The sequence below is a fragment of the Neopsephotus bourkii genome, unplaced genomic scaffold (assembly GCF_033783945.1).
Source record: "Neopsephotus bourkii isolate Nb327-2 ecotype Australia unplaced genomic scaffold, CSIRO-AGI_Nbou_v1 NB_234, whole genome shotgun sequence".
NCBI classification, from domain to species: Eukaryota; Metazoa; Chordata; class Aves; order Psittaciformes; family Psittacidae; genus Neopsephotus; species Neopsephotus bourkii.
In genome coordinates, this window is record NW_026900744.1 from 3,732,889 (window position 1) to 3,755,818 (window position 22,930).

The 22,930-nt window shown below is 45.1% G+C and overlaps 1 protein-coding gene across 2 annotated transcripts in view; it reads left to right on the plus strand.

Annotated features, from left to right (window-relative positions):
* The first annotated feature begins 1,107 nt into the window (after positions 1 to 1,107).
* The window catches only part of TRABD2B (TraB domain containing 2B), a 291,115-nt gene continuing 269,292 nt past the window's right edge, over positions 1,108 to 22,930 (plus strand). Inside the window, exons 1-2 of one of the 2 annotated variants that reach the window (XM_061344875.1) lie at positions 1,108 to 1,411; positions 1,814 to 2,374. In XM_061344875.1, the coding sequence (XP_061200859.1) occupies positions 1,304 to 1,411; positions 1,814 to 2,374 (669 nt within the window). In that variant the 5' untranslated portion in view covers positions 1,108 to 1,303. The remainder of the gene's footprint in view (positions 1,412 to 1,813; positions 2,375 to 22,930) is intronic. The other variant, XM_061344874.1, reaches the window with a different exon arrangement.

The window sequence follows — 22,930 nt, forward strand, 5'->3', positions numbered from 1 at the left end:
AGCCTTACAGCTTTAACAGAGATGGCCACCTGGGAGGACGCTTGAGTTGCAGCTGCTGGAAGAGAGCGCCTGCTGCATCAACCTCCGAAGCAATACCCAGGGATCCTGAGTGTGTCCCATCAGCAAGAGCCAGCTCGTATCTTGTTGGAGAAGGGTGCTTCCTCTTAAGCCTTTTTGGTTCAAGTGGAAGCTGGATAGCTAACATGAGCAGGACAGGTTTGAAAACACACGGGGAGAGGCTTCCTTCCATCCTCCTGTGAGGCTGAGGAGGCAGCGGACCCCGCTGTTGCGGCCATGCCGCTGAGGATGTTTGAGGCACAGAACCCACGTCCTTGACCTGCCCTCCACTCCGGCGCTCAGCGAGGCCTCGCTGCCTCTGGTGTCGAAGGGGCCATGGGAAGGCGGTGCCTGTGAGGACATGTCGCCTCACGCCTGGGAGCCGAGCGGGGTCAGAGCAGCCGGCGGAGGGCAGAGGAAGGGGGCGGCTCGGGGCATCCCTTCCAAAGCCGGCTGCTCCCCGTTCCTTCCCGAGACAAGCCGCGTCTGAGTGACTCCGCCAACGTTTTGCGAGCGCGGGAACGCTCTGCTTTTAGCGTTTAAACCGAGGGAAGCGCCGCGCAGGTGCCGCGGGGGCTGAGGGGCGCCGGGCGAGGCGGGAACTCCGCCACCTCCCCTCCACCGCGGCCGTTGCGCTGGGGCGCGATCGCCCCCTGGCGGCAGCCCCCGGCGGGAGGCGCGGGCGGGCCGGGGCGGCTGCGCGAAACTTTGCTCCGGCGCGGAGCCCGGCCCTCCCGGTGCGGTGTGCGCCGGGTCCCGGAGCGGGGGTGCTGCGCCTCCAGATAAAGCACAAACGAGACAAAACCCCTTCCTTTTAAACTTTGTATTTCGTGGGTATTCCTTCTCCCTCCAGCCTCCTCCCGTAAAGCGGCGGGGCGGGAAAGGGAGCTTCTCCGGTCTGCACAACCAAAGCATGGCGGAGGCTGGCGATGAGAACCGTCCTCCCCGCAGCATCCAGCGCCTCTGACAAGCGCGGAGCCAGAAGGGGTGGGGGTGGGAAAGGGCGGGAGGGGGGAGACTATGGGAGGGAGGGAGGGGGTGGCCAGTCCTTCCCCCTGCACTTGTCAGATGCAGATGGGACTGGCAAAGTTTGTTTGAATAAAAAAAAAAAAAAAAGCCGAAAAAAAAAAAAAAAGAAAAAAAAGGGGGAAGAGCAGGAGGAGGGGGAGGGAAAAAAAAAAAAAGATCCTAGAAATCCAAAAAGGCTCATCTGGGAAGGAGAGAGAGGAGAGCGAGAGGAAGCGGGATGCAACTCAACCTGACGCTGATCTGCTTCGTCTTCGGGGGGTTCCTGCCCGACGCCGCGGCCCGGCGGGAGCAGATGGACACGGGGCAGTGCGACCTGCCCCGCTCGGTGAGCCGGGCCGGGCCGGGGCCGCGCCCGGTCGGGGATGCGCGGCTGGCCGCGGCGCTGCGCGGGGAAGGGTGGGGGGGGCAAACGGGACGGGGCGCGGGACGGGCCCCCGACCCCAGCTCCGTGCGTGGCCCCGCAGGTGTGGCGCTGCCACGCGTGTCCCCCGGCGGGGAGTGTTGGGGGGGGGAGCCCTGCGCTGGGAGCGGGACCGCGCCGGGGGGATGCGGGTGGGCGCCCGTGGGGAGAGCGGGGTCACGGCGGGACGCGGCCCCTCGGGGCTTTGCTCACTCCGTGCCAGGACGGGGCTTGTGCAGGGAGATGAGGGGGGGAGAGGGACCCCCGCGGCCCGGGGGGAGCGTGAGCCCCGTGGGGCACTGAGCAGCCCCTCTGTCCTCCCCACAGCAAGGAGAGCTCAACTCCTTCCTCTGGACCATCCGCCGTGACCCCCCCGCCTATCTCTTCGGCACCATTCACGTGCCCTACACGCGCGTGTGGGACTTCATCCCTGACAACTCCAAGGCCGCTTTCCACGCCAGCTCCAGCGTCTACTTTGAGCTGGACCTCACCGACCCCTACACCATCTCGGGGCTGGCCAGCTGCCAGATGCTGCCCCATGGGGAGAACCTGCAGGACGTGCTGCCCCGGGAGCTGTACCGCCGCCTCAAGCGCCACCTGGACTACATCAAACTGATGCTGCCCCACTGGATGACCCCGGACCAGCGGGGCAAAGGGCTCTATGCTGACTACCTCTTCAATGCCATCGCCGGCAACTGGGAGCGCAAGAGGCCTGTCTGGGTGATGGTCATGGTGAACTCCTTGACGGAGACAGACATCCGCTCCCGAGGGGTACCGGTGCTCGATCTCTACCTTGCCCAGGAGGCCGAGAGGATGAAGAAGAGAACGGGAGCGGTGGAGAGGGTGGAGGAGCAGTGTCACCCGCTGAACGGGCTCAACTTCTCCCAGGTAAGGAGGCTCCTGGGCCTCATGGCTTATTACAGGAGTTGGGGGTCATTCCCCTTGTGTTTCGGTTGGTTTATGGGGGTGAACCCCAAGGCTTTTGCAGTGGGGTGGATTGCTTGTGGGCCTGAGCAGCCTTTGCATCGGGCTGCCCATTCCCTGTTGCGCCGATCCATGCTGCCTGTGAGAACCCCTGTGATGTGTCAGTGATGAGTGTTCATCATTTGTATTATTTATTTGGGAAGCAAATGGCCAGGGTATGAATGTGTGTGTCTATTGGCTTGCCACTGGTGAGGGAAACTCCCATGTTGCCCGTCCTGACCTGGAGCTGGGCAAAAAGTGCTTTTTCTTGTTTGTTTGTTTTCAAGTAAAGCAGCTCTGTGGTACTTGCCAGGAAGAGGATGAAGCATGAACAATGAAAGAAGAAATTTCAACATTGTTCAAATAGATTTAAGTATGTGCAAACTGTCGGTTGTCTCTTTAGTAGTCACCTCAGGTCAAAACAAACTGACTCATGTTGCCCTCATGTCCTGGGCTAAATTAAGTGTGCAGTCTGCATGGGTTTTCTTTTTCATTTTAGAACAGGTAAAGTTCAGCAGAAAGGAAAGGATGTAGATTAAGAAACTTAAGTTATTGGTGTAACTGGACTCCAGAATTCTTTCAGCGGATTTAGCTTTAAACAGCCAAATACTAAGCCATGCGATCTATTTCATTTCAGTGGATTAATCAGGAACACAGTCACAGCTATTGACTTTGCTTTGTGAAACTGTTTATATGAAATCAGATTTACTAGAAATTCAGGAAATGAATGTGTGTGGAAGAAAACAAATAATCCAGGGAAATTTAAGATGGTGTCAGTTACTGCTATGATATTTCGTTTTTAACCTGCTTTTCGTCATTAGTTTTGGATCAGCCTATTTCCAGCTGTATCTTACTGTTCCAGTGTGAGCACAAAAATTCTTGGTGATGTGGGAATAGGGATTAAAGGGCAGATCTTTGGTGTGATTAAAACGTCCTTGGAGTGCCTGCACCCCCTTCTCCCCTGAAGTCTAGTGGGAACTCTTTTAAGGGGAAAAAAGTCTGGCTTTCACTAACATTTGGTTCATCCGATATTTCGACTAGAAGGCTAGCTCTGCATACAGCCTTCAGAGGAGAAGATTGGTTGCATATGCTTTTGGAGGGATTTTCTTGTTTATCAACACAAATAATTAAAAGAAAGCCCCTCAGGACCTTTGCATTAATTAACACACAAGCAAAACAAGGAATTCGTTTTCCCCTGTTCTGTTGGAAAGGTTTAAGTGCCTGTCCTCTCTGTTGAGCCCCTTCTTTAAGGTGAGGTACAAATAATTACCCATACCAGACATCCAATAGCATTTGGTTGTATTAGGTCAAAAATGGCAGTCAGAATCAGGCACATGAAAGCACTTGGTTAAAAATGTACCACTTGGAAGCCTTTTAAATGTGAATCATATTACATTTCCTTATGAGAGGGGAAGAGTGTGAGTGACAGAGAAAGGCAAAGGGACAGAGAACAAAACTCACTGCTGCCCTTGCCCTAACTAATCTGGTTTTCTCTCATTTTCCAACTTTTAAACAAAGCTTTCCCTTTAGTTTTGCTACAGTAATAACCTAAAAAAGAACAGCAAAGGTATTACTGCTATTGGCAAGTAAAGGACAATCATTTATGGAGATCATTTGTGCTGATTAAAAAACATACATTGCATTTTAATTATTTCAGAGAATTGACATTGCTGCTAAAATGGATGGGTGTTCAGGAAGATTTTTCCTAGATTGAAGCTTTTTCTGGGAACAAGGCCACCAGAACAACATGAGACAAAATTAAACAAAACAAACCAGATATTTTCTTGCTTCCTCTGGATTTCATGCATCCTGACACCTGGCTCCTTGTTTAACAATAGTAATTTGTAATGTTATCACACCGTCTGGCAGTCCCACTGCTTGCTGTATTACTGTGCTAATTTAGTGGAGTGCATTACTATTGCTAGGTTTCGCCTCCCAATTTCAGGTCTTGGAGCCTTCCTTAAGCAACACATAATTAAAACACGCTAAAATGGAAATCAGAAATGGAGCAGCTTTTGTCTTGCAGGGTGTTTGCACAGTTTGATGGGAACATCTGTGATAAATTACAGTCCCAAATCTGCTAAGGGCATCAGCAGTTTTTACCTGTTTTCAGCATTACTGTTACAGGAATAGTGCACATAATTTCTGCATTCAGAATTCAGGTTTTAAAACTGTGCCTTGCTGAATCATGTCAATGCTTTTGTTTCCCACGTCCCCAAAGTCCAGTGTTTTTGCCCTAAGCAAAAAGAATTAAAAAAGCTTTTTTTCTTCCTTTTCTTTCACTCCTTCCCCTCAAAGGCAGCTTTGTGCTACTGCAAATATTTAATCTGACTACACCAAATCTGTTAATCTGATACCGTGAGGAGGAGGAAATCTAGGAGTGGTCCCGGTGTGGTACTTGGTTTTGATCTGCTCTGAAAGAAAGCGGATACACTTGCATTTTTGACCAGGAACGATCTTTGAAACTGTTCTGTCCGTGGCTTTGAAATGTTGATTGTTTTAGCTGGATAAAAAGATTAAGGTGGCTCATATAATTAGCTGCTTCCTGGAGAGCCAGCTCTTGCAGGTAGAGCAGGGTGCATTGTTTTCTATTGTAAACCCACTAACTTTGTAGTTTGATGCTCCGCTCCCCATGAAATCCCTGCTCAGTGTTTCAAGCTGCTCTCCCAAACTGGCACCACTCTGATTGCCCTGTTTTCCCGCTAACCAGCTGCTTTCCTGCATAGTTTGTGGAGGGAGCATCCTTATTCCCCCAGGGACTCCAGCAGCCGCTGGTCACACACAGTCCAGGCCCCGGGGGGTGTATAGCTGGTGGCAAGGTGTCTGAATTGCAGCAAAAGCCTGGGTTGGGAGCCTGGAGACAGTGGAATTCAGATCAGGTTTGGGTCCGGTTGACATTTCACCACTTCGTGGTATACAGAGCTTCAGGGTTTCACTGCGGTGGGACAGAAAGAGCTGAGAGGCATGCAGAGAGGAGGAAGCAGACAGCTCTGCTGCCTGGCAGTGCAGATGTTTGTGAACAGTGGCCAGGAAAGTGCAAGATGAAGTGATCCAGAACTGAGAAGAGCTGGTGAGGGGCGGGTGGCATTCAGGGCTTCGCTCATGGGGTACTGGCAGAGGCATTACAGCCAGCACCATGACAGGCAGTGAGGACTTGTCCATGTGTTCTCTGAGGCCTGCTTGCAGAGGGTTAAGTTTTCCCTTTGGGACCCTTGGGTCTGTGGTGGAAGGCTCTCCCCAGACAGACATATACTGTCATTAGAGTGTGAAGGATGGTGATGGTGACTCCTACTGCTGCTCAGGTCTGTCTGTGTCCACCGTGATGGTCCAGGGCTGTGGTGGGACCCCTGGTCACCCCACAGGTAGCACTTTGTCACCATGAAAAAGCCTGTATGATCATCAAGGGGAAGGCCTTACTCCTCTACCCAAACCCCTCTGCCCTGGGGAGGTGGATGGTGGCTCTTGCTTGTGTTTGTTCCTGTTTCTCAGCAGGATCCTCACACTGACACAGTGTTGATATCCCTTTCTCCAAGTCAGTAATAAAATCCCTCTCCTAGCCCATCCAAGCTGGTTCTCTTCAGGGAGAATTGCATCCAGCTCATGCCAGATGCCCTGAATCCCAAGGTTTGTGAGTGGAATTTTGTGTCAGGGCCGATTTCATCTGGTCCCCTTGGTGGGGGAACCATCAGGCTGGAGGGGAGCCTTTGACTCCCCTTTTCCTCTCCCTCTGCTGGCTGGGGTTTGCGAAGCCCTGATTCCGGTCTTCTCCGTCCTGTATCATTTCCAACTGCAGGGGGAGATGTTAAATATCAAACCGGTGTTGATTGGATCAGAGAACAGCCTCAAAGAAAGAAACCTTAGACCGTGCCAGATTAAACTTCACACTTCACCATTCTTCCCCTTTCATTTCTCTGCCGCCTCATTCTCTGCACAAATAAACCTCCTCTCTGTGCTTTCTACCAATGAGACAGCATTCAAGGGACAGGAATGACTTTGTTAACAAAATCAGTCTTCATTTCCCAGGTCCTGCTGTTCCATCAAACCCTGGGACATGGCAGCTTTGATTACTCTAGTGATAGGATTAGAGGGGGAACAAGTGCTGGTTAATAAAAGGCCGATGGGTGGTCCATCATGTTTGATAGCTGACAGATCTGCAGTCTTGAAGCTGGACCTTCAGTGGCAAAACAGCATGATACAGTAATACATAGACAAGGCCATGGCCTCGACTTGCTATTCCATCTCCTCTGTCCCCTTGAAAAACGAAGTATTTCCGTGATCACAAAGATGGGGTTCTCAGAGCTGAGCAGGGGCCAATGTAACTGACATCAAGGGAAATTTAACAGATTGTACTAATGAAAGATGCAGGCTTAAAGTTTTCTGAACCAGGCTAAAGGGCTCACTTTCAGAGCTAGTTGGCTTTTGACAGTCTATTCAAGGGAATATCCTTTTTTTTTTTTTCATGTATTGCTTTTTTATCTTTTTCAAGAAACGTGGTTTTTTTACCTGGTAGAAGTAGCACTCTTTGCTTTCAGAACAAATTCAGGCTTCAGGAAAAGGCCAGGAGTCATCAAAAATAGCTTGCTGTCATCTGTTTTGATTGCTGAATATTGTTGGAAGTAACGTTGTTAAAACGTTTGACTGTCCACAGTTACAGTGCACGTGGTTTTCAGCTTGCTGGCTTTAATTCAACTATCACCCCCTTCACCCCCTTCAACCCCCCCACCTCAGGGTGAAAAAATTCCCCTAGTAAAATTAAACCTGAGGTAGAAATTCATACAGCAGAAATAGAAATCTTTCCACGTAACTCCCTTTGAATACTCGTGGAGCTGCTTTATGTCTTCACCAGGGGAACGTGAAACTATGCAGGTATTAAAACTGCAGTAGTCACAGTAACACCTGAAAGGATCAGCCGCTGACGCCTTATAGCTGTAGCTAACTGTATGTGTTGCTCTTCACAGCCAGTTACTGTGTGCTTCTTCACCACAGCCCCCTTGAAAGGCCCACATTTGATGCCTGTTAAGTAGAGGGCCAGTCCGTTACTGATGGCTCGAGGGGCAGCTGGCAATTCATCTATTGTAGTTATTGCGTATATAACTGCAAGAAGTGTTTGTAGAGCAGGCTAGATGTGAGCCCTTCCTTTCTCTCTGATCCTCCACGCCTCCCTTGGTTAGATCCAAGCCCAAGGCAGGTGTAACCTGCCTCCCACAAGCAGACCTCAAGAGGATTCTGTTGGTTGACCTGTTTGCAAAATTTAGGGAGGAATTGCATCTTTATAAGGTGGACTTTGAAAGGAGAAGAAACCCGGAAAACAGTGTGAGCCCCTACTGTATTGGAGGCAGCTGAAGGTTATCAGCGTGTAGAAGTAAAATAGCAGGATTGTGCCATTATTCCTGTGTGTGTGGTGAGGGATGGGGTCAGAGTGTCATCTCTTTGGCTCCACAATGCCTGGTCCCAGCAGTAGGGAGCCCTGGTACCACTGCAGCGTGAGAGTCATGGGGAGCATCCAGAAATGTGCTTTGCTGTCTGTAGAGATGCAGCTCTTGAGCAATGCTTTGGGGAAGGGGATCAGAAGAGGGAGAGGTGACCCAAATCCATCAATTCTTACGCAGTAATGCTGCTTTCAGATCACTGTGGGATATCCCCTGGAGCATTTTGCCACCTCTGAGCTGCTCACCCAGTAAGTGCAAAATGCTCCCCTCTCCAGTACATGATATTTCCAGTGGTGAATTTCTCTCTGTTTGTTGTCTGCTGTCAGTTTCTGATGCTGTTGCAACAGCAGTCAGGATCCTGCCCCAGGCCCAGAGTGCTTTGCTTATAAACAGAACGAACCATTGACCTTAAAAACCTCAACATCAAGTATAGTGCAACCTACAGTCCTCAGGCAGTCTTTAACAGCCTCCCCTCAGTTCCCTAGTGAGTAGCAATCCACATTATAAAGCCAGCCCACATCATTCAGGTTAGTCAGAGGTTCCTGTATTGAAAAGGCCAGAAATGATCTTAAGCCAGGGCACTCATTGCCCTTGCACTCCTGTGGAGATAGAGATCCGTGGCAGGGCTCCTGGAAAAGCATATTTGGGAACTTCAGAGGGATGTACTGTAAAATAACAGGTTTCTTCTGTGCTACGCTTGACACTGCAAACCCTTATTAGTCTCTTCACTGTCATTAGGGAGTTGATGAGACAGGTAAAAAGCAGAAGAAATCACAGAATTACTGCTTGAGCCATGTGAAATTGGTGTGATTTCCTTCATCTTCTGGTCCTGTTAGAGGGGTTCCCTGCACACGTGGGTGAGGGACTGGAAAATGACTTCCCCAGAGTACGGTGTTTAGGATAGCACAGAAATAGAGATTTTCAGCAATGACCAGCGTTTGGGGAACTTCATTGTTTTAACTTCAAAGAGTCAGCATTTGAAGAGCCCTGTTTTTCAGAGAAGCATATCTGCCTGGTATCCACACGCTTTCCCAAATCCTTCTTTCAAGTTCACAAGCAGTTCAGATCCTAGATGCTGCTAGACTTAAAATCTGCAGAAAGCACCATGGGCTAATCACAGAACTTCAGTATCTCTCTGAACCTCTCAAATAGTTCATAGGTTGCAGTGAAAGACATTTTTCTGAGCATTGCAACAATCTGTGAACCTAATACTCTTAATACTCGTAAAGCATTGCTGTTTCCAGCTCGCTTGAGACATCAGAAATTCAACTGGTGCCTGCAGAGCTTAAAACTGCAGATATCAGTGGGCTATACTCTCTGCATAGTGGGAACTGGCGTGAAACTAAAAAGCATGTCTGGTTGTATCTGTCACAACAGCTAGTAATCATAGAATCATAGAACAACCAGGTTGGAAAAGTCCTTTAAGCTCATCCAGTCCAACCGTTCCCCAGCGCTGGCAAGGTCACCACTAACCCATGGCACTGAGGCCTCATCTCCACGGTGTGTGAACACTTGCAGGGACAGTGCCTCTAGCCCTGCCCTGGGCAGCCTGTTCCAATGCCTGAGCACCCTTTGGGGAAGGAATTGTCCCTCAGCTCCATCTAAACCTGCCCTGGTGCAGCTTGAGGCCGTTTCCTCTTGTCCCATGCCTTGTTCCTTGGGAGCAGAGCACAGCCCCTCCTGGCTCCATCCTCCTCTCAGGCAGCTGTAGGCAGCGATAAGGTCCCCTCTGAGCCTTCTCTTCTCCAGACTGAACCCCTTCAGGTCCCTCAGCCATTCCCCATCACACCTGTGCTCCAGGCCCTGCACCAGTTCCATTGCCCTTCTGTGGCCCCGCTCCAGCACCTCAATGTCTCTCTCGTAGTGAGGGGCTCAGAGCTGTAATGATGGTGTCTTATTCATCTCCATGGGTTTGCTTTTTCTGGTGTTCTAGAGAACAGCATAGCTGCCTTGTGTTAGTGTTTATTGTATCTAGTCATTTAAATGCACAGAGAATTCAAAGTGACATGGTTAATACCTGTGTCAGAAGCTTAAGGAGGAATTAGCACAGATGACTGCTGCTTTTATCACTAGTTATTCCAACAGCAGGCCTTAGCATTTGGGTTTCCAATTTTTAGAGCTTCTACTGCAAGTTATTTCAGGTCTTCTAGCACAATATAAATGAAAGTTGCTAAAAACGTTAAATTAAAACCATGTGTTCAGCATTTTGGGATGGATGTTGTATGACTTGAGGAGGCTCATTAGCAAAAGCATTTTTAGTTTGAATGAGATCAAAGGCCCTAGGTTTTCCATTCTGAGGGTCATTTAACGGAGGCTTAGACACCCCATTTCTCATCGTACATAGACTCCCATAGGTCAGTTATGCCTGAAGAAATCATCATCCCTGAGATACTGTAATTAGATTTATTATCAGTGGACCATTGCTGATCACCTCATCCAGGCACTGCAACAATACTGAGGGTTGAAGTCTTGCAGATGTCAAAAGGGAGCTTTATTACTGACTTCCTCAAAATCCCATGGCATGGGATTGCAGCCCATGCCAGTGGGTAGTGATGTTAGATGTGACAGACCATCGGTATGAATCAAAACGTGTGTGTTGTACTCATTCCAGAGTGTTCCTTGAAGCCAGGGATAACACTGAACCATTCCCAGAAACTCCTATCAGAAAATAGAGAAAAGAATGTAAAAAATGAAGTGTTTTGATTTCTTCTTTTCCTAGGTTCAGTTAATGTGAAAATTACAAAACCTTTCAAATGAATTCCAGTGCAGAGGTTCTTCGTGCTTGGATATCCCTGCAAAATCACAGTGTTCTTTGAGAGGGGCATGGAGAAAAGCAAGCAATTCATTCATAGCCAACATGGTAGCTGTAACAACACAACTAAGGGGATAACACTTAATGCTTTATGTTTTCCTCAAATTGCAGTAAACTCGCTTCTTTTAACTCTTGTATTGAGGCACCTGTTGGGAGATATCCCAGTACATAAAACAGAGAAGGAGCTGCCTTCACAGAGCAAAGCAATACTCACCAGGCTCCCTTCGTGAGCCAAGGAACAAGAAAAAGGATAAAAATCTAGAAGTTATTTTGAAACCTCTTTCCATTTTAATAAAAGTCAATTTATGAGGAACACAGGGAAAATATTTCTTTAAAGTAGGTGATTCTATGTCTTGAAAGTATCCCCTCAGTAGAGACTGTATTAAATCCAAGGTCTCCGTTAGGCTCCCTCACTTTCGTTAACAATCACAATGAAGACTGATTATTCTCTGTACACTTTCTGCCACTGCACAAATTTTGCTTTCCTTTGATTTCTGGCAGCCTTTTCCTATTACAGGTGACAGCCTAATAGTGATGGGGAATATTTATTTTAATGTGAGACAAAATGCTCGCAGTTCAGGAGTTTGCAGTCAGCAGACGGGGAGAGTGATTTGAGAAACATGCCCAACTTTGTGAAGGTCTTTGTATTTCTGGCATGTGATTGGTTTACAATTTCATAAATGATCATCGAGATTAATGTTATTCCAGCAGAGAACTCTGATGGGACATGTCCCAGAGTGTCCCATTGTTTCTAAAGCACTGGAAAAACCATCATAGAATCACAGAATATTTAGGGTTGGAAAGGACCTTAAGATCGTCAAGTTCCAACCCCCCTGCCATGGGCAGGGACACCTCACTCTAAACCATGTTACCCAAGGCCTCGTCCAACCTGGCCTTGAACACTGCCAGGGATGGAGCATTCACAACTTCCCTGGGCAACCATCATAATGCTATTAAATACAAAAGGGCTAAGCCTTACACCATGCAAAGAGCTCATCCTAACATACTAGGAGCTAAGGATGCTAACTTGTAGTTTCCTTTCAAGCTAAGGTAATTCTTTGGTTTTGGGATATCACAGGAGCTAGAGAGGCACAAGTATGTTTAACAGCCTCCAAATGGTTGGTTTTATAAGAGTTAATAATACAGACAGCCCTTCTTTTTCATGATGACTCTCTTTCCTGATTAATATGGGAAAAAAACCTCATTATTTCCTTGCTGAAGGAGATAACCCAGTGAGACATTGGCTCAAACAAAGTCAAGTTTCTAGTAGCAAGTTACTGCTGAAACAATCCTAGTATGGGCTGACTTTCAAACAGCTGGGATGCTCTGTTGGTGGACAGTTACAAGCAAACTGAAGTTCAGTTCCTTCAGCCTTTCTCTTTTCCATTTGCAGAATACCAGGTTATACCATCTTGAAATAATCCAGTTGTCTTGGTGGTGAGATGAAGTTCAGTGGGTCAAGGCAGCAGGCATTCATAGGCATGAAACACTATTGGACTTTATGGGTTGGCTTGTCCACTGTATGCAGACTAGCTTTCTACCCAGCTAATTGTGTGAGGCCAAGGAGGGTTTTCTTTATTAACCCAAGCGGCTTGGCTGTGAAGTGAGACATACTGTACACTATATAATTCAAGCTCACTTTCAAAGGCATTTTTGTTGAAGCTGGGTGTCCAGCGAGACCTGAACCTTTAACATGTAGTCATCTGAAACACGCTCTAGAAACTTCGTAATTTAAGGTCTGCATTTATACTGGTTCATGTTCCAGTAATGGAATAGTGCTTGCTTTAAAAAAATACTCTATTTATATCTTAATGTATAAAGGTGTGTTTTTTTTCTGAGAAAGAAACTGACTGCTTTGAGCACTTGCTGTGGGTTAACTATGTCTGGATAAGCTTGTAAGGAGCACGCTGTGTGGCGTGTGTGTTCAAATTATGGCTCTGAAGTTGAAAGAAAGCGTAGTTGGTGTGCTTGGTGTACATTCTCAAACCTGAATGTATTAATTGTTGAGAATCCCTCGTAGTAGTACCCTTTTATGTCTTGGGAAGTACACAGAGCTGTAATCTCCCAAAAGGTGTCATATTTTGGCGTATTTTGGATGAATTTTGTCATTACTGACAAAGAGATCCCAGAGGAAGATATCCCTAGGAATGCAAAACACAATTACCAAAACCCACACAAGATCCCTTATCATGCTCTCTCTAAAGCTGTTGCAGATTCATTTGAATTATACTGGAAAGATTTATCTCTTATTAATGGAGCACTCTTCATTTTTTAAAATGGAGTTGTTGTGCAACACATCAAGCAACAATGTCATAACACATCGTAAATCAGTTTATTCACTGAAGGATTCTAGATGAGTTAATCTAACATCCTGGACACAGTTCATGAGCGGTTAATTTTAGCAGTTCTCTTTGATATATATCAGTTAAGGCAAAGCAACTCCAGCCATTACAGAGTCAAAACTGGTTAATGGCAAAGCAAGTACAGACAAAGATTGTTCAGAGATAAAGGCTTTGGCAGATCATTCAAGGGATCTTTGCTTTATATAGAACAATTGTAGCTCTAATACCAGCAGTGCAGACGCTCTGGGACAAAGAGAAAACACACACACACACCAAACCACAGAAGAAAACCACACACACCACTTGGTACTTGCATCTAACAAGAAAGTCAAGCTAAAGTTCACCAACCCTGACGTAGTTGCTCAACAATTCCATGGTAGGCAATGGGATGGGAAGAAACACCCCCAAAAAAGCACTGTTGGGAGAAACTGAGAACGTTTGATTTGAAACACAAAGTCATCCGGCAGCCTGCCAAACGCCATTTATCTCAAGGTCATGCAACATAAATAACCCCAAGGGTTAGCTCTAAAGCAGAGAAGCAGGAGGTAGCTAAACAAAAATAGGGGAACAGATTCCTCTCTCTCCCCTGTGGATGTTCAGCATGCTACTGACAATGTTTCAAGGCCTGGCACTCCTAATGGGTCTGCTATATTAAGGGTAGTAAAACACACCAAGAGCAGGAAGCGCAGCTGAATATTGCATCATAGAACGGACCACAGTTTGAGGCCAAGCCACTAAGCTGTCATGTGCAAGAATTAGTCAGAGAGACAATTTAAATACGAAAAGTCAGCTGTAAAAAAATTCCTTTTGGAAGCTGAAGTCTGAAAAGATTGATCCCTGTTACAAATATGTATATATATATATTTATACATATAATATATGTATCTCCCTTTTATATAGTAGGGATGGTCAATGTTTGATTGGGTGGTCGCATGCATTTTCCCATTCTTCCAGCATGCCAAAGCATCAGATCTTTCTTACATTTTTTAAGAGAATAACAAGCTCTGCAGCTGTCATGTTCAGCAATCCATCATCCCTATCAGGCAGGGAAGGAAAGGGTGTGTTTTGCTGAGATCACTTAAACCTGAGTACAGCTTTGAAGATACCAGTGGGAGAATCCCAAAAGACTTGGCACCCATTCTTCCATTCTCTTGGCTAAAGCTCAGCGGAGTTCCTGTTAAATTAAACAAGTATGCAGTTTTTGAACCCAAAAGTGTATCTCTGTGGTCCTTGAAGCTGGGCAAAGTATCCTTCCCACTGGTTTAAGTAGAAAGGAGTTTCATGGAGCCAAATAATCCATTACAAGAATTAGGAAGAAAAAAGTCAATATTCTTCTAACTTATTTGTGATTTCAATAGGCTTAAAAAGCAGACTGAGTGGAATTACTTGTAGTTTCATGTTGAATTCTTGATGCCATTAAAAAGTGAACTAAACTCACCAAGTCAGTGGAGAGTTTGAAATTGAAAGTGTTTCGATTCAGGTTTCCCTTTCCTAGTTCAGCCAGCACTGCTGGAGATCAGTATACAGAGTCCTGTACGTAAAGTCATAGAGTCATTGAATGGTTTAGGTTGGAAAGTACCTTAAGATCATCCAGTTCGACCCCCCCTGCCATGGGCAGGGACACCTCACACTAAACCATGGCACCCAAGGCTCTGTCCAACCTGGCCTTGAACACTGCCAGGGATGGAACATTCACAACTTCCTTGGGCAACCCATTCCAGTGCCTCCCCACCCTTACAGTAAAGAACTTCTTCCTTATATCTAACCTAAATCTCCCTGTTTAAGTTTGAACCAGTTACCCCTTGTCCTACCACTACAGTCCCTATCCATCTATGAATTTCTCTTACCTCTTTCAACTTATTAATTTTCTTAGATGAAGAAATATTTGTATGTGGAGGGACTACAGCCAATGAGATGGTAATGAGAAAGGAATATCTACAGAAGTCTAGGCTGATTGCAAACTGCAGAACCTACAGTTCTTCAGGCAAGGGATTATGAGGCACATCTTCATCCCTTGCTGAATAGAGGAGCTCCACCCATCTTTGCACTCTGGTTTAGTCCCTAATGAAACTGATTTTCTCAATCCCAGATGATCTTTAAAAATGGCACAGAGCATAGACTTACATCATTAGCAATGACCCAAAGTCTTTTGTGTTGCAACAGCTTTTGTTGAGGGATTATCGTGTTGAAAATCCACTCATTTTGGCGCAGGCTGGAGAACTCAGCACTTCCACTTTGCATGTCCTGCCATCATTCAACAGGCAGACTCTGTTGCTAGACATCGCAGTAGGGCAGCCAGTTGGCTTCTCCCAACCTCCTTAGGTTTCCAGATGTCATAACAAAATGAGAGAGAGAGACTTAGCCATCTTCCATGTGTTTACACTGGAGCTGCTAGGCACAGACCAAGCCACAACACTGCACAGCTTTTCAAAAAGGACTTAATAGGCCTCTCTGTAAACAGATCTAAATATTTGCTCCAGTGACATTTATCGTATCACACGTCTGGCGCAGCATTTCGTCCTTGTTTTGCTTGCATGTTTGGATTCTCTTATAAACATTAATGAAGTGCTCGAATACAAATGAATAATCCTTCCCCCTTCTTCCCACCCTGGGAGGGGAAAGGGAGGGCATAAAGTAATAATAGTTCAACCTTCAACCCATAATTGTGCAGTACATTTTGATGACAACTTTCATTCTCACGTGCTTTAAAAGACTTCATTCCGTGTGTACATCCATGCAGAAGGCATTGCACCTCTCTTCAAAGGCAGCTGCAGCTGGTGTTGGGGTAAGGGGAAGTTAGCACACAGCAGCGTATCATTTGGTGCTTGATTAGTCCTAGCAAGTTGACCTGCTGCTGGGTTCCCAACAGGATGACAGAATCGTGCCCCATCCGCAAGGCTTTTAATAGGAGGTATATTTAATAAGTTCTTCCCTAGGCATCTGCTTTTAGCTATTGGCTGGACAGAATAATGGGTCTGAAGCACTAATGACCCTAATGGGCCTCATCTAACTCCATATGGCTATTCATCTCCCTTTTGCTGGAGAATTGAGGCCATATAATAGGTATTTTGCAATTGCCTACACCTTGAATATGGTTGAAGACAGCGTGCTTGTGTGTAGCCCCTTCCATTCTCTCAATGCCTTTATGGAGGATGTAGAGGCCCAGAAAGTGGGCAGCTTGGTCTGGCCTTTGATTTTCCTGCTAAAGGAGGGGGAATATGGGTAAGGAAAGACCCGCCAAATCTTGTTTCCATTGGTGGTTACTGTGAGTGCAGCCTTTGGAATATGTTTATATTGTTTAGGTATGAAGCCATAAACCAAACATGTTAGATGCATGTTCCCTCATCGTAAGAGGGGTGAAGTTGTGAAGCGTATCAAGGCTTCATCTTTCAACCTGCTCCAGACTGAGAAAACATTGGGTATCTCATTCCTGTGTGGGAGCAGTTACACTACCGCTCCTTTCTCCACGTGCAGTTCAGAATGTCAGTTTCTTCCATGCACAATGAATTATCATCATCTTCTGCCAGGTGGGATCTGCTTTGCTCAAACTTTGCTAAGTGTCTTTAGTTTCTGCAGCTGGGCTCTTAGGAGCAGTGATTTGGCTTGCTTGGAAGCCAGTAATAAAAGAAACTCCATATTAGCCAAGAGGGTGTCTTCAGAAGTTCCCAAAACTCATGCAACTAATCTCTCAGTTCTTTGTTAAGAGCAAAACTGCTGCGTTTAAGCTGTAGGACATAAAAGAAGTAATCAGTGCCTAGAAAGTAATCAAAAGTTCATTCTTCAGATTATCTTTAAGTTAAAAATCACCCTGTACAAGACATCTGTGAGTTTGTTGTCTGCAATAATAGTAAGTGCAAAGGATTTATTTCCTGATAATCAGGCTTTGGGAGGTCAGAATTAATACCCAAGAGGAAAAAAATGCATGTGTTTCCTTCATCTGAGTGATGAGGTATAAAATGGGTTAAAAATTAATACTGTCTTTGGGTCAGCATGTATATGAAACTATTCAGACTGCACATACTTATGTACTATTAGAAAGTGCCTGTCAACTCCATTAATTATCAAATTGCTTGTTCAGGCTATGCATTCCTTGCATAAATCTGTATCAACTTTGCCTCTTGTAGCAGTATTTGTTTATATGAGCCGGAACTCTCAGTCCTGAGCAGTCTAAAATGCCTCTAAGAAGAATTTCTTCATCTGCATATGCAGGGAACCAGACTAATTGCTATTGAGAGGATGCTTTGTGGGGTGCTTTTTGGTGGGGAGTTGGGGGATAACAAAATAATCTAGAAAGGTGTTTTCTTGTCACCTCTGTCCATGCTGATAGTTAAGAGAGTGGAGACTAAACTTGTTACAGTTCTCAGTGGCTGGGAAGTGGACACTGGGAAAAGAAAAATCTGGGAGAAAGGGATAGAAAAAAGAATTTGCTGATATTTTTGTCATCCTCTGCTTGATGTGCCAACACTAATGGAGGCTTTATTTTTTTCTGCTGATTTATAGTTCGGTGGGTTCCAGGGTCCCCGTCGCTCAAGCATTCTGCTTTTTGCTCGTTTGCTGGAACACAAACATGGAAGTGTATTTGGAACTCGCTGGAGCCTTAAAAAAACAAAATTAAGGCAAGCTGCCAGATCAGAATCTAATCCACAACATATGTTTACAGGGTTATAGTCTCTTGCCATGCTGGCTTTAGCTGCACTGTGATGTGGAGTAAATGCCTTCCAGGAGCTTTTATCATCCATCGTGCTTATCAAAACAGTAAAAATGCTGTTTCTAGTTCAGCAAATGTGCCTTTCCTCTTGTCTGAAGCCCTTCGAATTCCCCACCACATTTGGGATCAATGGAAGACTATGTCCTTGATCTTGTTTGTCTAGTTCTCCTCTTCGCGAGAGGTCATCTGCCTCAGGATTGGCTAGGTTCATCCACCAGTTTGGCAAGCATCCCTGAACAGGACCCATGGTTTGTAAGGAGAGGGTAATGTTGACCACCATCTGCCATGTGCATTTGTAGTGTACGTTATGGCACTTTACAAGGAGTCTATGAAAAGGTTTGTTCAAGCACAAGATTGAAATCAATGAGGTGTTTTATGTTAACGTAGGTTACCTCAGCTGTTCCAAATGCAAGAGATGCCACTGATTCACACTTAGTTTAGGCTACAGGCTGTAAAGAAATAGCCAGCAGTAATTCAGTTAACCTGTTGTCACTTCTAATATCCTGTAAAGAAAAGTTGTTTGCTTCAAACTTTAGCCCCCTCTTGGGAGACTTCAGCAGTACAGGGAGGTTGGAGTTTGTTGTGGCCAGTGCATCCCACAAAGGCTCCATGGTTCCCTTGTGGTCTCTGTTACCTGTGCTTTACACAATTCTGGTATCTAGTCATCTGCACAATATTAGTCATCCAGTGGTGCCTCCACTCAGTCTACAGCAAGACTGTGGAGACTGGAGTGTGCTGCAGTGGAGAGCTTCAAGCTCGAGGCAGGGGCTCTTGTGACAACCCAAGATTTAGGAGTTGTAAAATTACACTTGAAGTGTCTAAGAATGTTGTGGGATGAGTCAGAGACTTGGTGTATGAGGCTTTGAAAGAGCAATAGCCCATCACTTTCTTCTCCTGCTCATTCTCCATATGTAGGATTTACCTCGCATGATCCATGAAGCATGCTAGACCACCTGGCTCCCATGAGCTCTACATGCACTACTCCAAGATTATCGAGGGCTGTGCTTGCAGGTGAGCTGTATTAGCAGGAGGCAAGAAAAGGAGCATATCTGGAGCCTCAGAGACAATCCTGACATGGCCCTTTGTGTTTGAGTTCTCTGCATACAAGATGGGCAAGATATTAGAGCTATTTATTTTTGGAAACAGCTTTTTTTTGAACAGAAACAGTGCTCATGTCATTTTCTGTATTTGAGGAAAAAAAAGAATTCTTTGAAATGTTTCAATTTCAAAAGTGAAGTAAGAAAAAACCCAGGAGTCTCATCAGCCAAACAAAAGTCTGGTGGCTGACCCAAATGGACATTTTTGTGCTGTTAGCTCATAACGACACATTGAGGATAGAAAAGACCGAATTCTTAACTTTTTTTTTTTCCTTGAGATGCAATTGTTGTTCTCTGCTGAACTGTAGGAAACAAGAGATAGAAGTTTTGTAGCGGCTTTGGATGAATATGTTAATAGAGGAAGAAGTCCTCCGGTACTTTGGTCATGGGAGCTCTCTAACACAACTCCAAGATGCCTGACTAACAGGTTGTTTGAGATGCTTAGAGAGACAGAATATGTTCTTTGCAGACATCAGGAAAGTTACAGTGCTTTACAGCTTACAAGTTACTCTTGCCCATAGGAGACTTAATGTGTATTTTCATCTGATTTTGAATGAGTCACATCTATGCTCACATTTAGTAGTGTCATGCTGTGAGCAGTCATTGTTCTTTAGGTAGGTTTGGCTCAAAATAGGGAGCAGGACATGGCAGTGTCACCTCAACAGTTCATCAGCGAGGTCTCTCAAGATTGGCTTAGCTTGCAGTTCATTTCAGAAAGAAAAGTCACATGCATGAAAGCCACATAGGCTGTAGTATAAATATGGATCTTGCATCTCTTGCAGCTCCAGGATTTCATTCTTTGCAGCTCAGATGACCCAGCTGTCTTGGCTTTACCCGTTGACCACAGACAACCAACTTATCCTTTCACTTGAAAAGACAGATTGAAGAGGTGGTCATGGTTTGGACTTTCATTCCTTCATCTCTTCTTTCCTCCCAGCAAGTGTCTCCTTTCTGTCACTAAGGAGATAAGCTGCCAAAAGTTTAGCCTTCTGTTTGCAGTGCTCGTTTGTCTTTGCTGCTTTGTTTAAAGCAATTTCTATATCTGTTCCCCATTCTGTTTCAGTTATGCATGGTTTGATTTGACTGATAAGTGCAGAGTAAGGTTTAAAAGAGTCAGTTCATGAAAATCCATGTTGGCTAATTACTTGGCACAGTGACTACTGGGACAGTGATGTCTCCCTGACACAGGTTCCATTTCGTATATTTCAAGACTATTCTAGGTCCCAATCACATGCTCTGCGCAGAAAGCATGAACTGGATGCTTTGGTGCTGCACAAATGCAGATGTAGGTTTTGGATTACAATATTTCAAGTTCTGAGGATCAGAATGGGTTTTAATGTTCTCGACGACACAGCCAAATAGTGTTGTTATGATAAAATTCTAAATTCATCTCTGAAGCACCTCTTTCTAGCGTTGCCTCATGCATTCTCAACTAGCAACGTATTCCTTTGTCTAAGTGACTTCCACTGTTGGAACTTTTTCCTAACATATTTAAGGTTTTCCTTTACTATTTCCAGATGTAGTCCCTTGTTTTACCGTTCTTTGACTCTGTAAATATATTTTCCGTGGTATTAGTACAGCTCGGATGTTTGGATGGAGCTGTCATGGTACACAAGATCATGCTTTCTCTTTGAGGAGCCATTTATTAGAGGAAATTTTTACAACTGCAGACAAACAAATAGGCTTCTGCAGGGACTGAATTTCAGTTTTGTTTTGTTTGTTAACCAAGACTCCCACCCTTTCTGGGACAGGTCATAGGGACACCTCGTTGCTGTCAGGAGCTCTACAGAGCGCATCGCAATCACGTCAGATTGATTTATACAAAGCCTTAACATTCAGAGTCGTTTGTGGAAGAGTTATGAGGGAGGCTGCCAACCTGGTAATTAAAAGCTAGAATTACTTTTAAGTTCTGTTCTGATGGAAATAAGTAAGCAAATCTGTTGGAAAGTGGAATTACCCCTCCCCAAAACAACAGCATTATGATGTCTGCCTGAGTGTAATTAAAACCATCAAAGGAAATCTTCTATTTAAAGTGAAAAAAACGTTGGTTAGTCCCTAGATTCCATGCTTCAGTTTACATTCCCACTCTCCCTATTCTTTAAATGTAGAAGTAACGCAGGCAGCTCAGACTGCATGAATGCAGTTTGTCGGTGTCATTCTTCCCCTCAGTCAAAAGGTGTACTAGTCAGTGTCAGAAAAGCAAAAAACCAAGCTCCATTCCCTTCAAACACACAAGTCAGGAGTGGCTTAGACAGTAAGCTTTGTGCAAGAGAAAGCCAGACTGACTTCTTTAGGTTTCAGGTCATCCATTAATGTAGGTAATTTAAACAAGTCAGTGCTGGTAAGATTGCTCACCAGGCCATAAGTCTTTCCAATGGCAAGCGAACAGGACTTTGAATCCACTATCTCCCTGAATTGGCAAAGTGTGCAGCTTTTCTTGTGTGCGATAGAAACTCTTCCATGAAAGTGTTATTTTTAGGAACACAAGCCCTTAGAGAAATAAAGTATATAACCAAGCAGTTTTGCTGGATGTAGTTGCTCTAGATCCAGCTGAATAGAGGCCTTGTAATTTCGTTAGTCTTAAATGTTTAGATGCAATTATTCAAAACCATATCATATAATCAAATCACAATTTTATGCATATATATAAAGGACAGTTAGGGAAGTGGAAATAATCATGAGGTATTTATCATTTCTGTTACCTCTCCTTTTCTCAAAGAAAACTGAGTCATGCAAAGTGCTGGAAACCTTTCTGTAACAAAGGAGAATAAAGTCCTTCATGTGCTTTGCACAAGGCTGAAAAAGGCTTTTCCTAGAGAAGTCAGTCAAAGGTCAAAGACTCCCTCAAACTCAGGAATTGGTTCCTGTTTACAGCAGGAATAAGGAGGCAAAACAGTAGCAAGAAGGACAGATGGCAAATATGAGTTTAGAGTATTTTGCTCTTAATGGTCAGTCCCCATCTTCATGAACACATAAACATGAGCACTATAAAAACTGCCTTTCTGATTTCTAGAGCATCTTGTTGGAGCAGAAGAGTGTCATTACAGAAGGTGACAACTCCAAGTTAGCAGCAGAAATTCATTAAGACTTTTTTTCCTTAATCAGAACCTAAGACCACCTAAACAAGGTTAGAGCTAGGTATGCATGTTGAGTATCATGCTGGAGCTCAGACCGTATCTAAGGGTACTTCCACGCAGTCTCCATGTGTTGGGCTGGATGTTCAGCTAATACCTCTTTCTGTTCTGTGAAAAGCACACACTATGTAGGGTAACATTCAGGTCTTCCAAGTATTAAGGCTTAAAAAAAAAAAAGAAGTCATCATGTTTACTTCAACTTTCCCTTTCTAAATTGCTTTGACAGCCCTGTGCTTTTCTAACTCGTTTCAGGGAATATCCCGTCTGCCATTGGAATTATTTGAATTGTACAGAAAGAAAGGAGAGCCTGTTCCCCTCCGAATTCCATATATTGTGTCGCTGGAGCTTTTCATGTTCCATAAACAATGCTCTCTTTTTCTAACCCTCTCCCCCTCCTACCCATAGCCTGACTTGCTATAATTTTCTTGACATGGACAACTCAGCATTTTTGTGAATAGCTATGACTGATTTTCTGCAGCTTTACAAACAGGAGCTTGCTCGTGATTGCAGGAGGATCAGGTAGTTTGATGCAAGCGAGGTTGGGTAGGGTCTCTGGACTTCAAACACATCTCAGCAGTGCATCTGATTGTGAATGATTCCTTTCCCTTAAAGCATTCGTGATCTCCCATTGGCTTGTCTCCTCTCATAACTAAGGAGACACTTGGAAAAAGGTTGGTATTTTCAAATGTCTTCTTAATCCCTGTAGATCTCTAGCTGCATACAAGCTAGTGGCTTTAGTTTTCCACACCCCTTCTTTTTGTAGTTAATAATTCAGTTATTATGTGAGTGACATCTCAGGAGGTACTTGGAGCTGCAGGGGCTCTGCCGTTTAAGTTCATTTTAGGCTTCCTGTGAGTCTCTTAATATTTGAATGGTGTTTCATGGTCTGTCTTTGATGACTCATGAAGTTGGATCCCAAGAGAAACATCACAGCCTAGATAAGTAGCCATGGTAGGTAT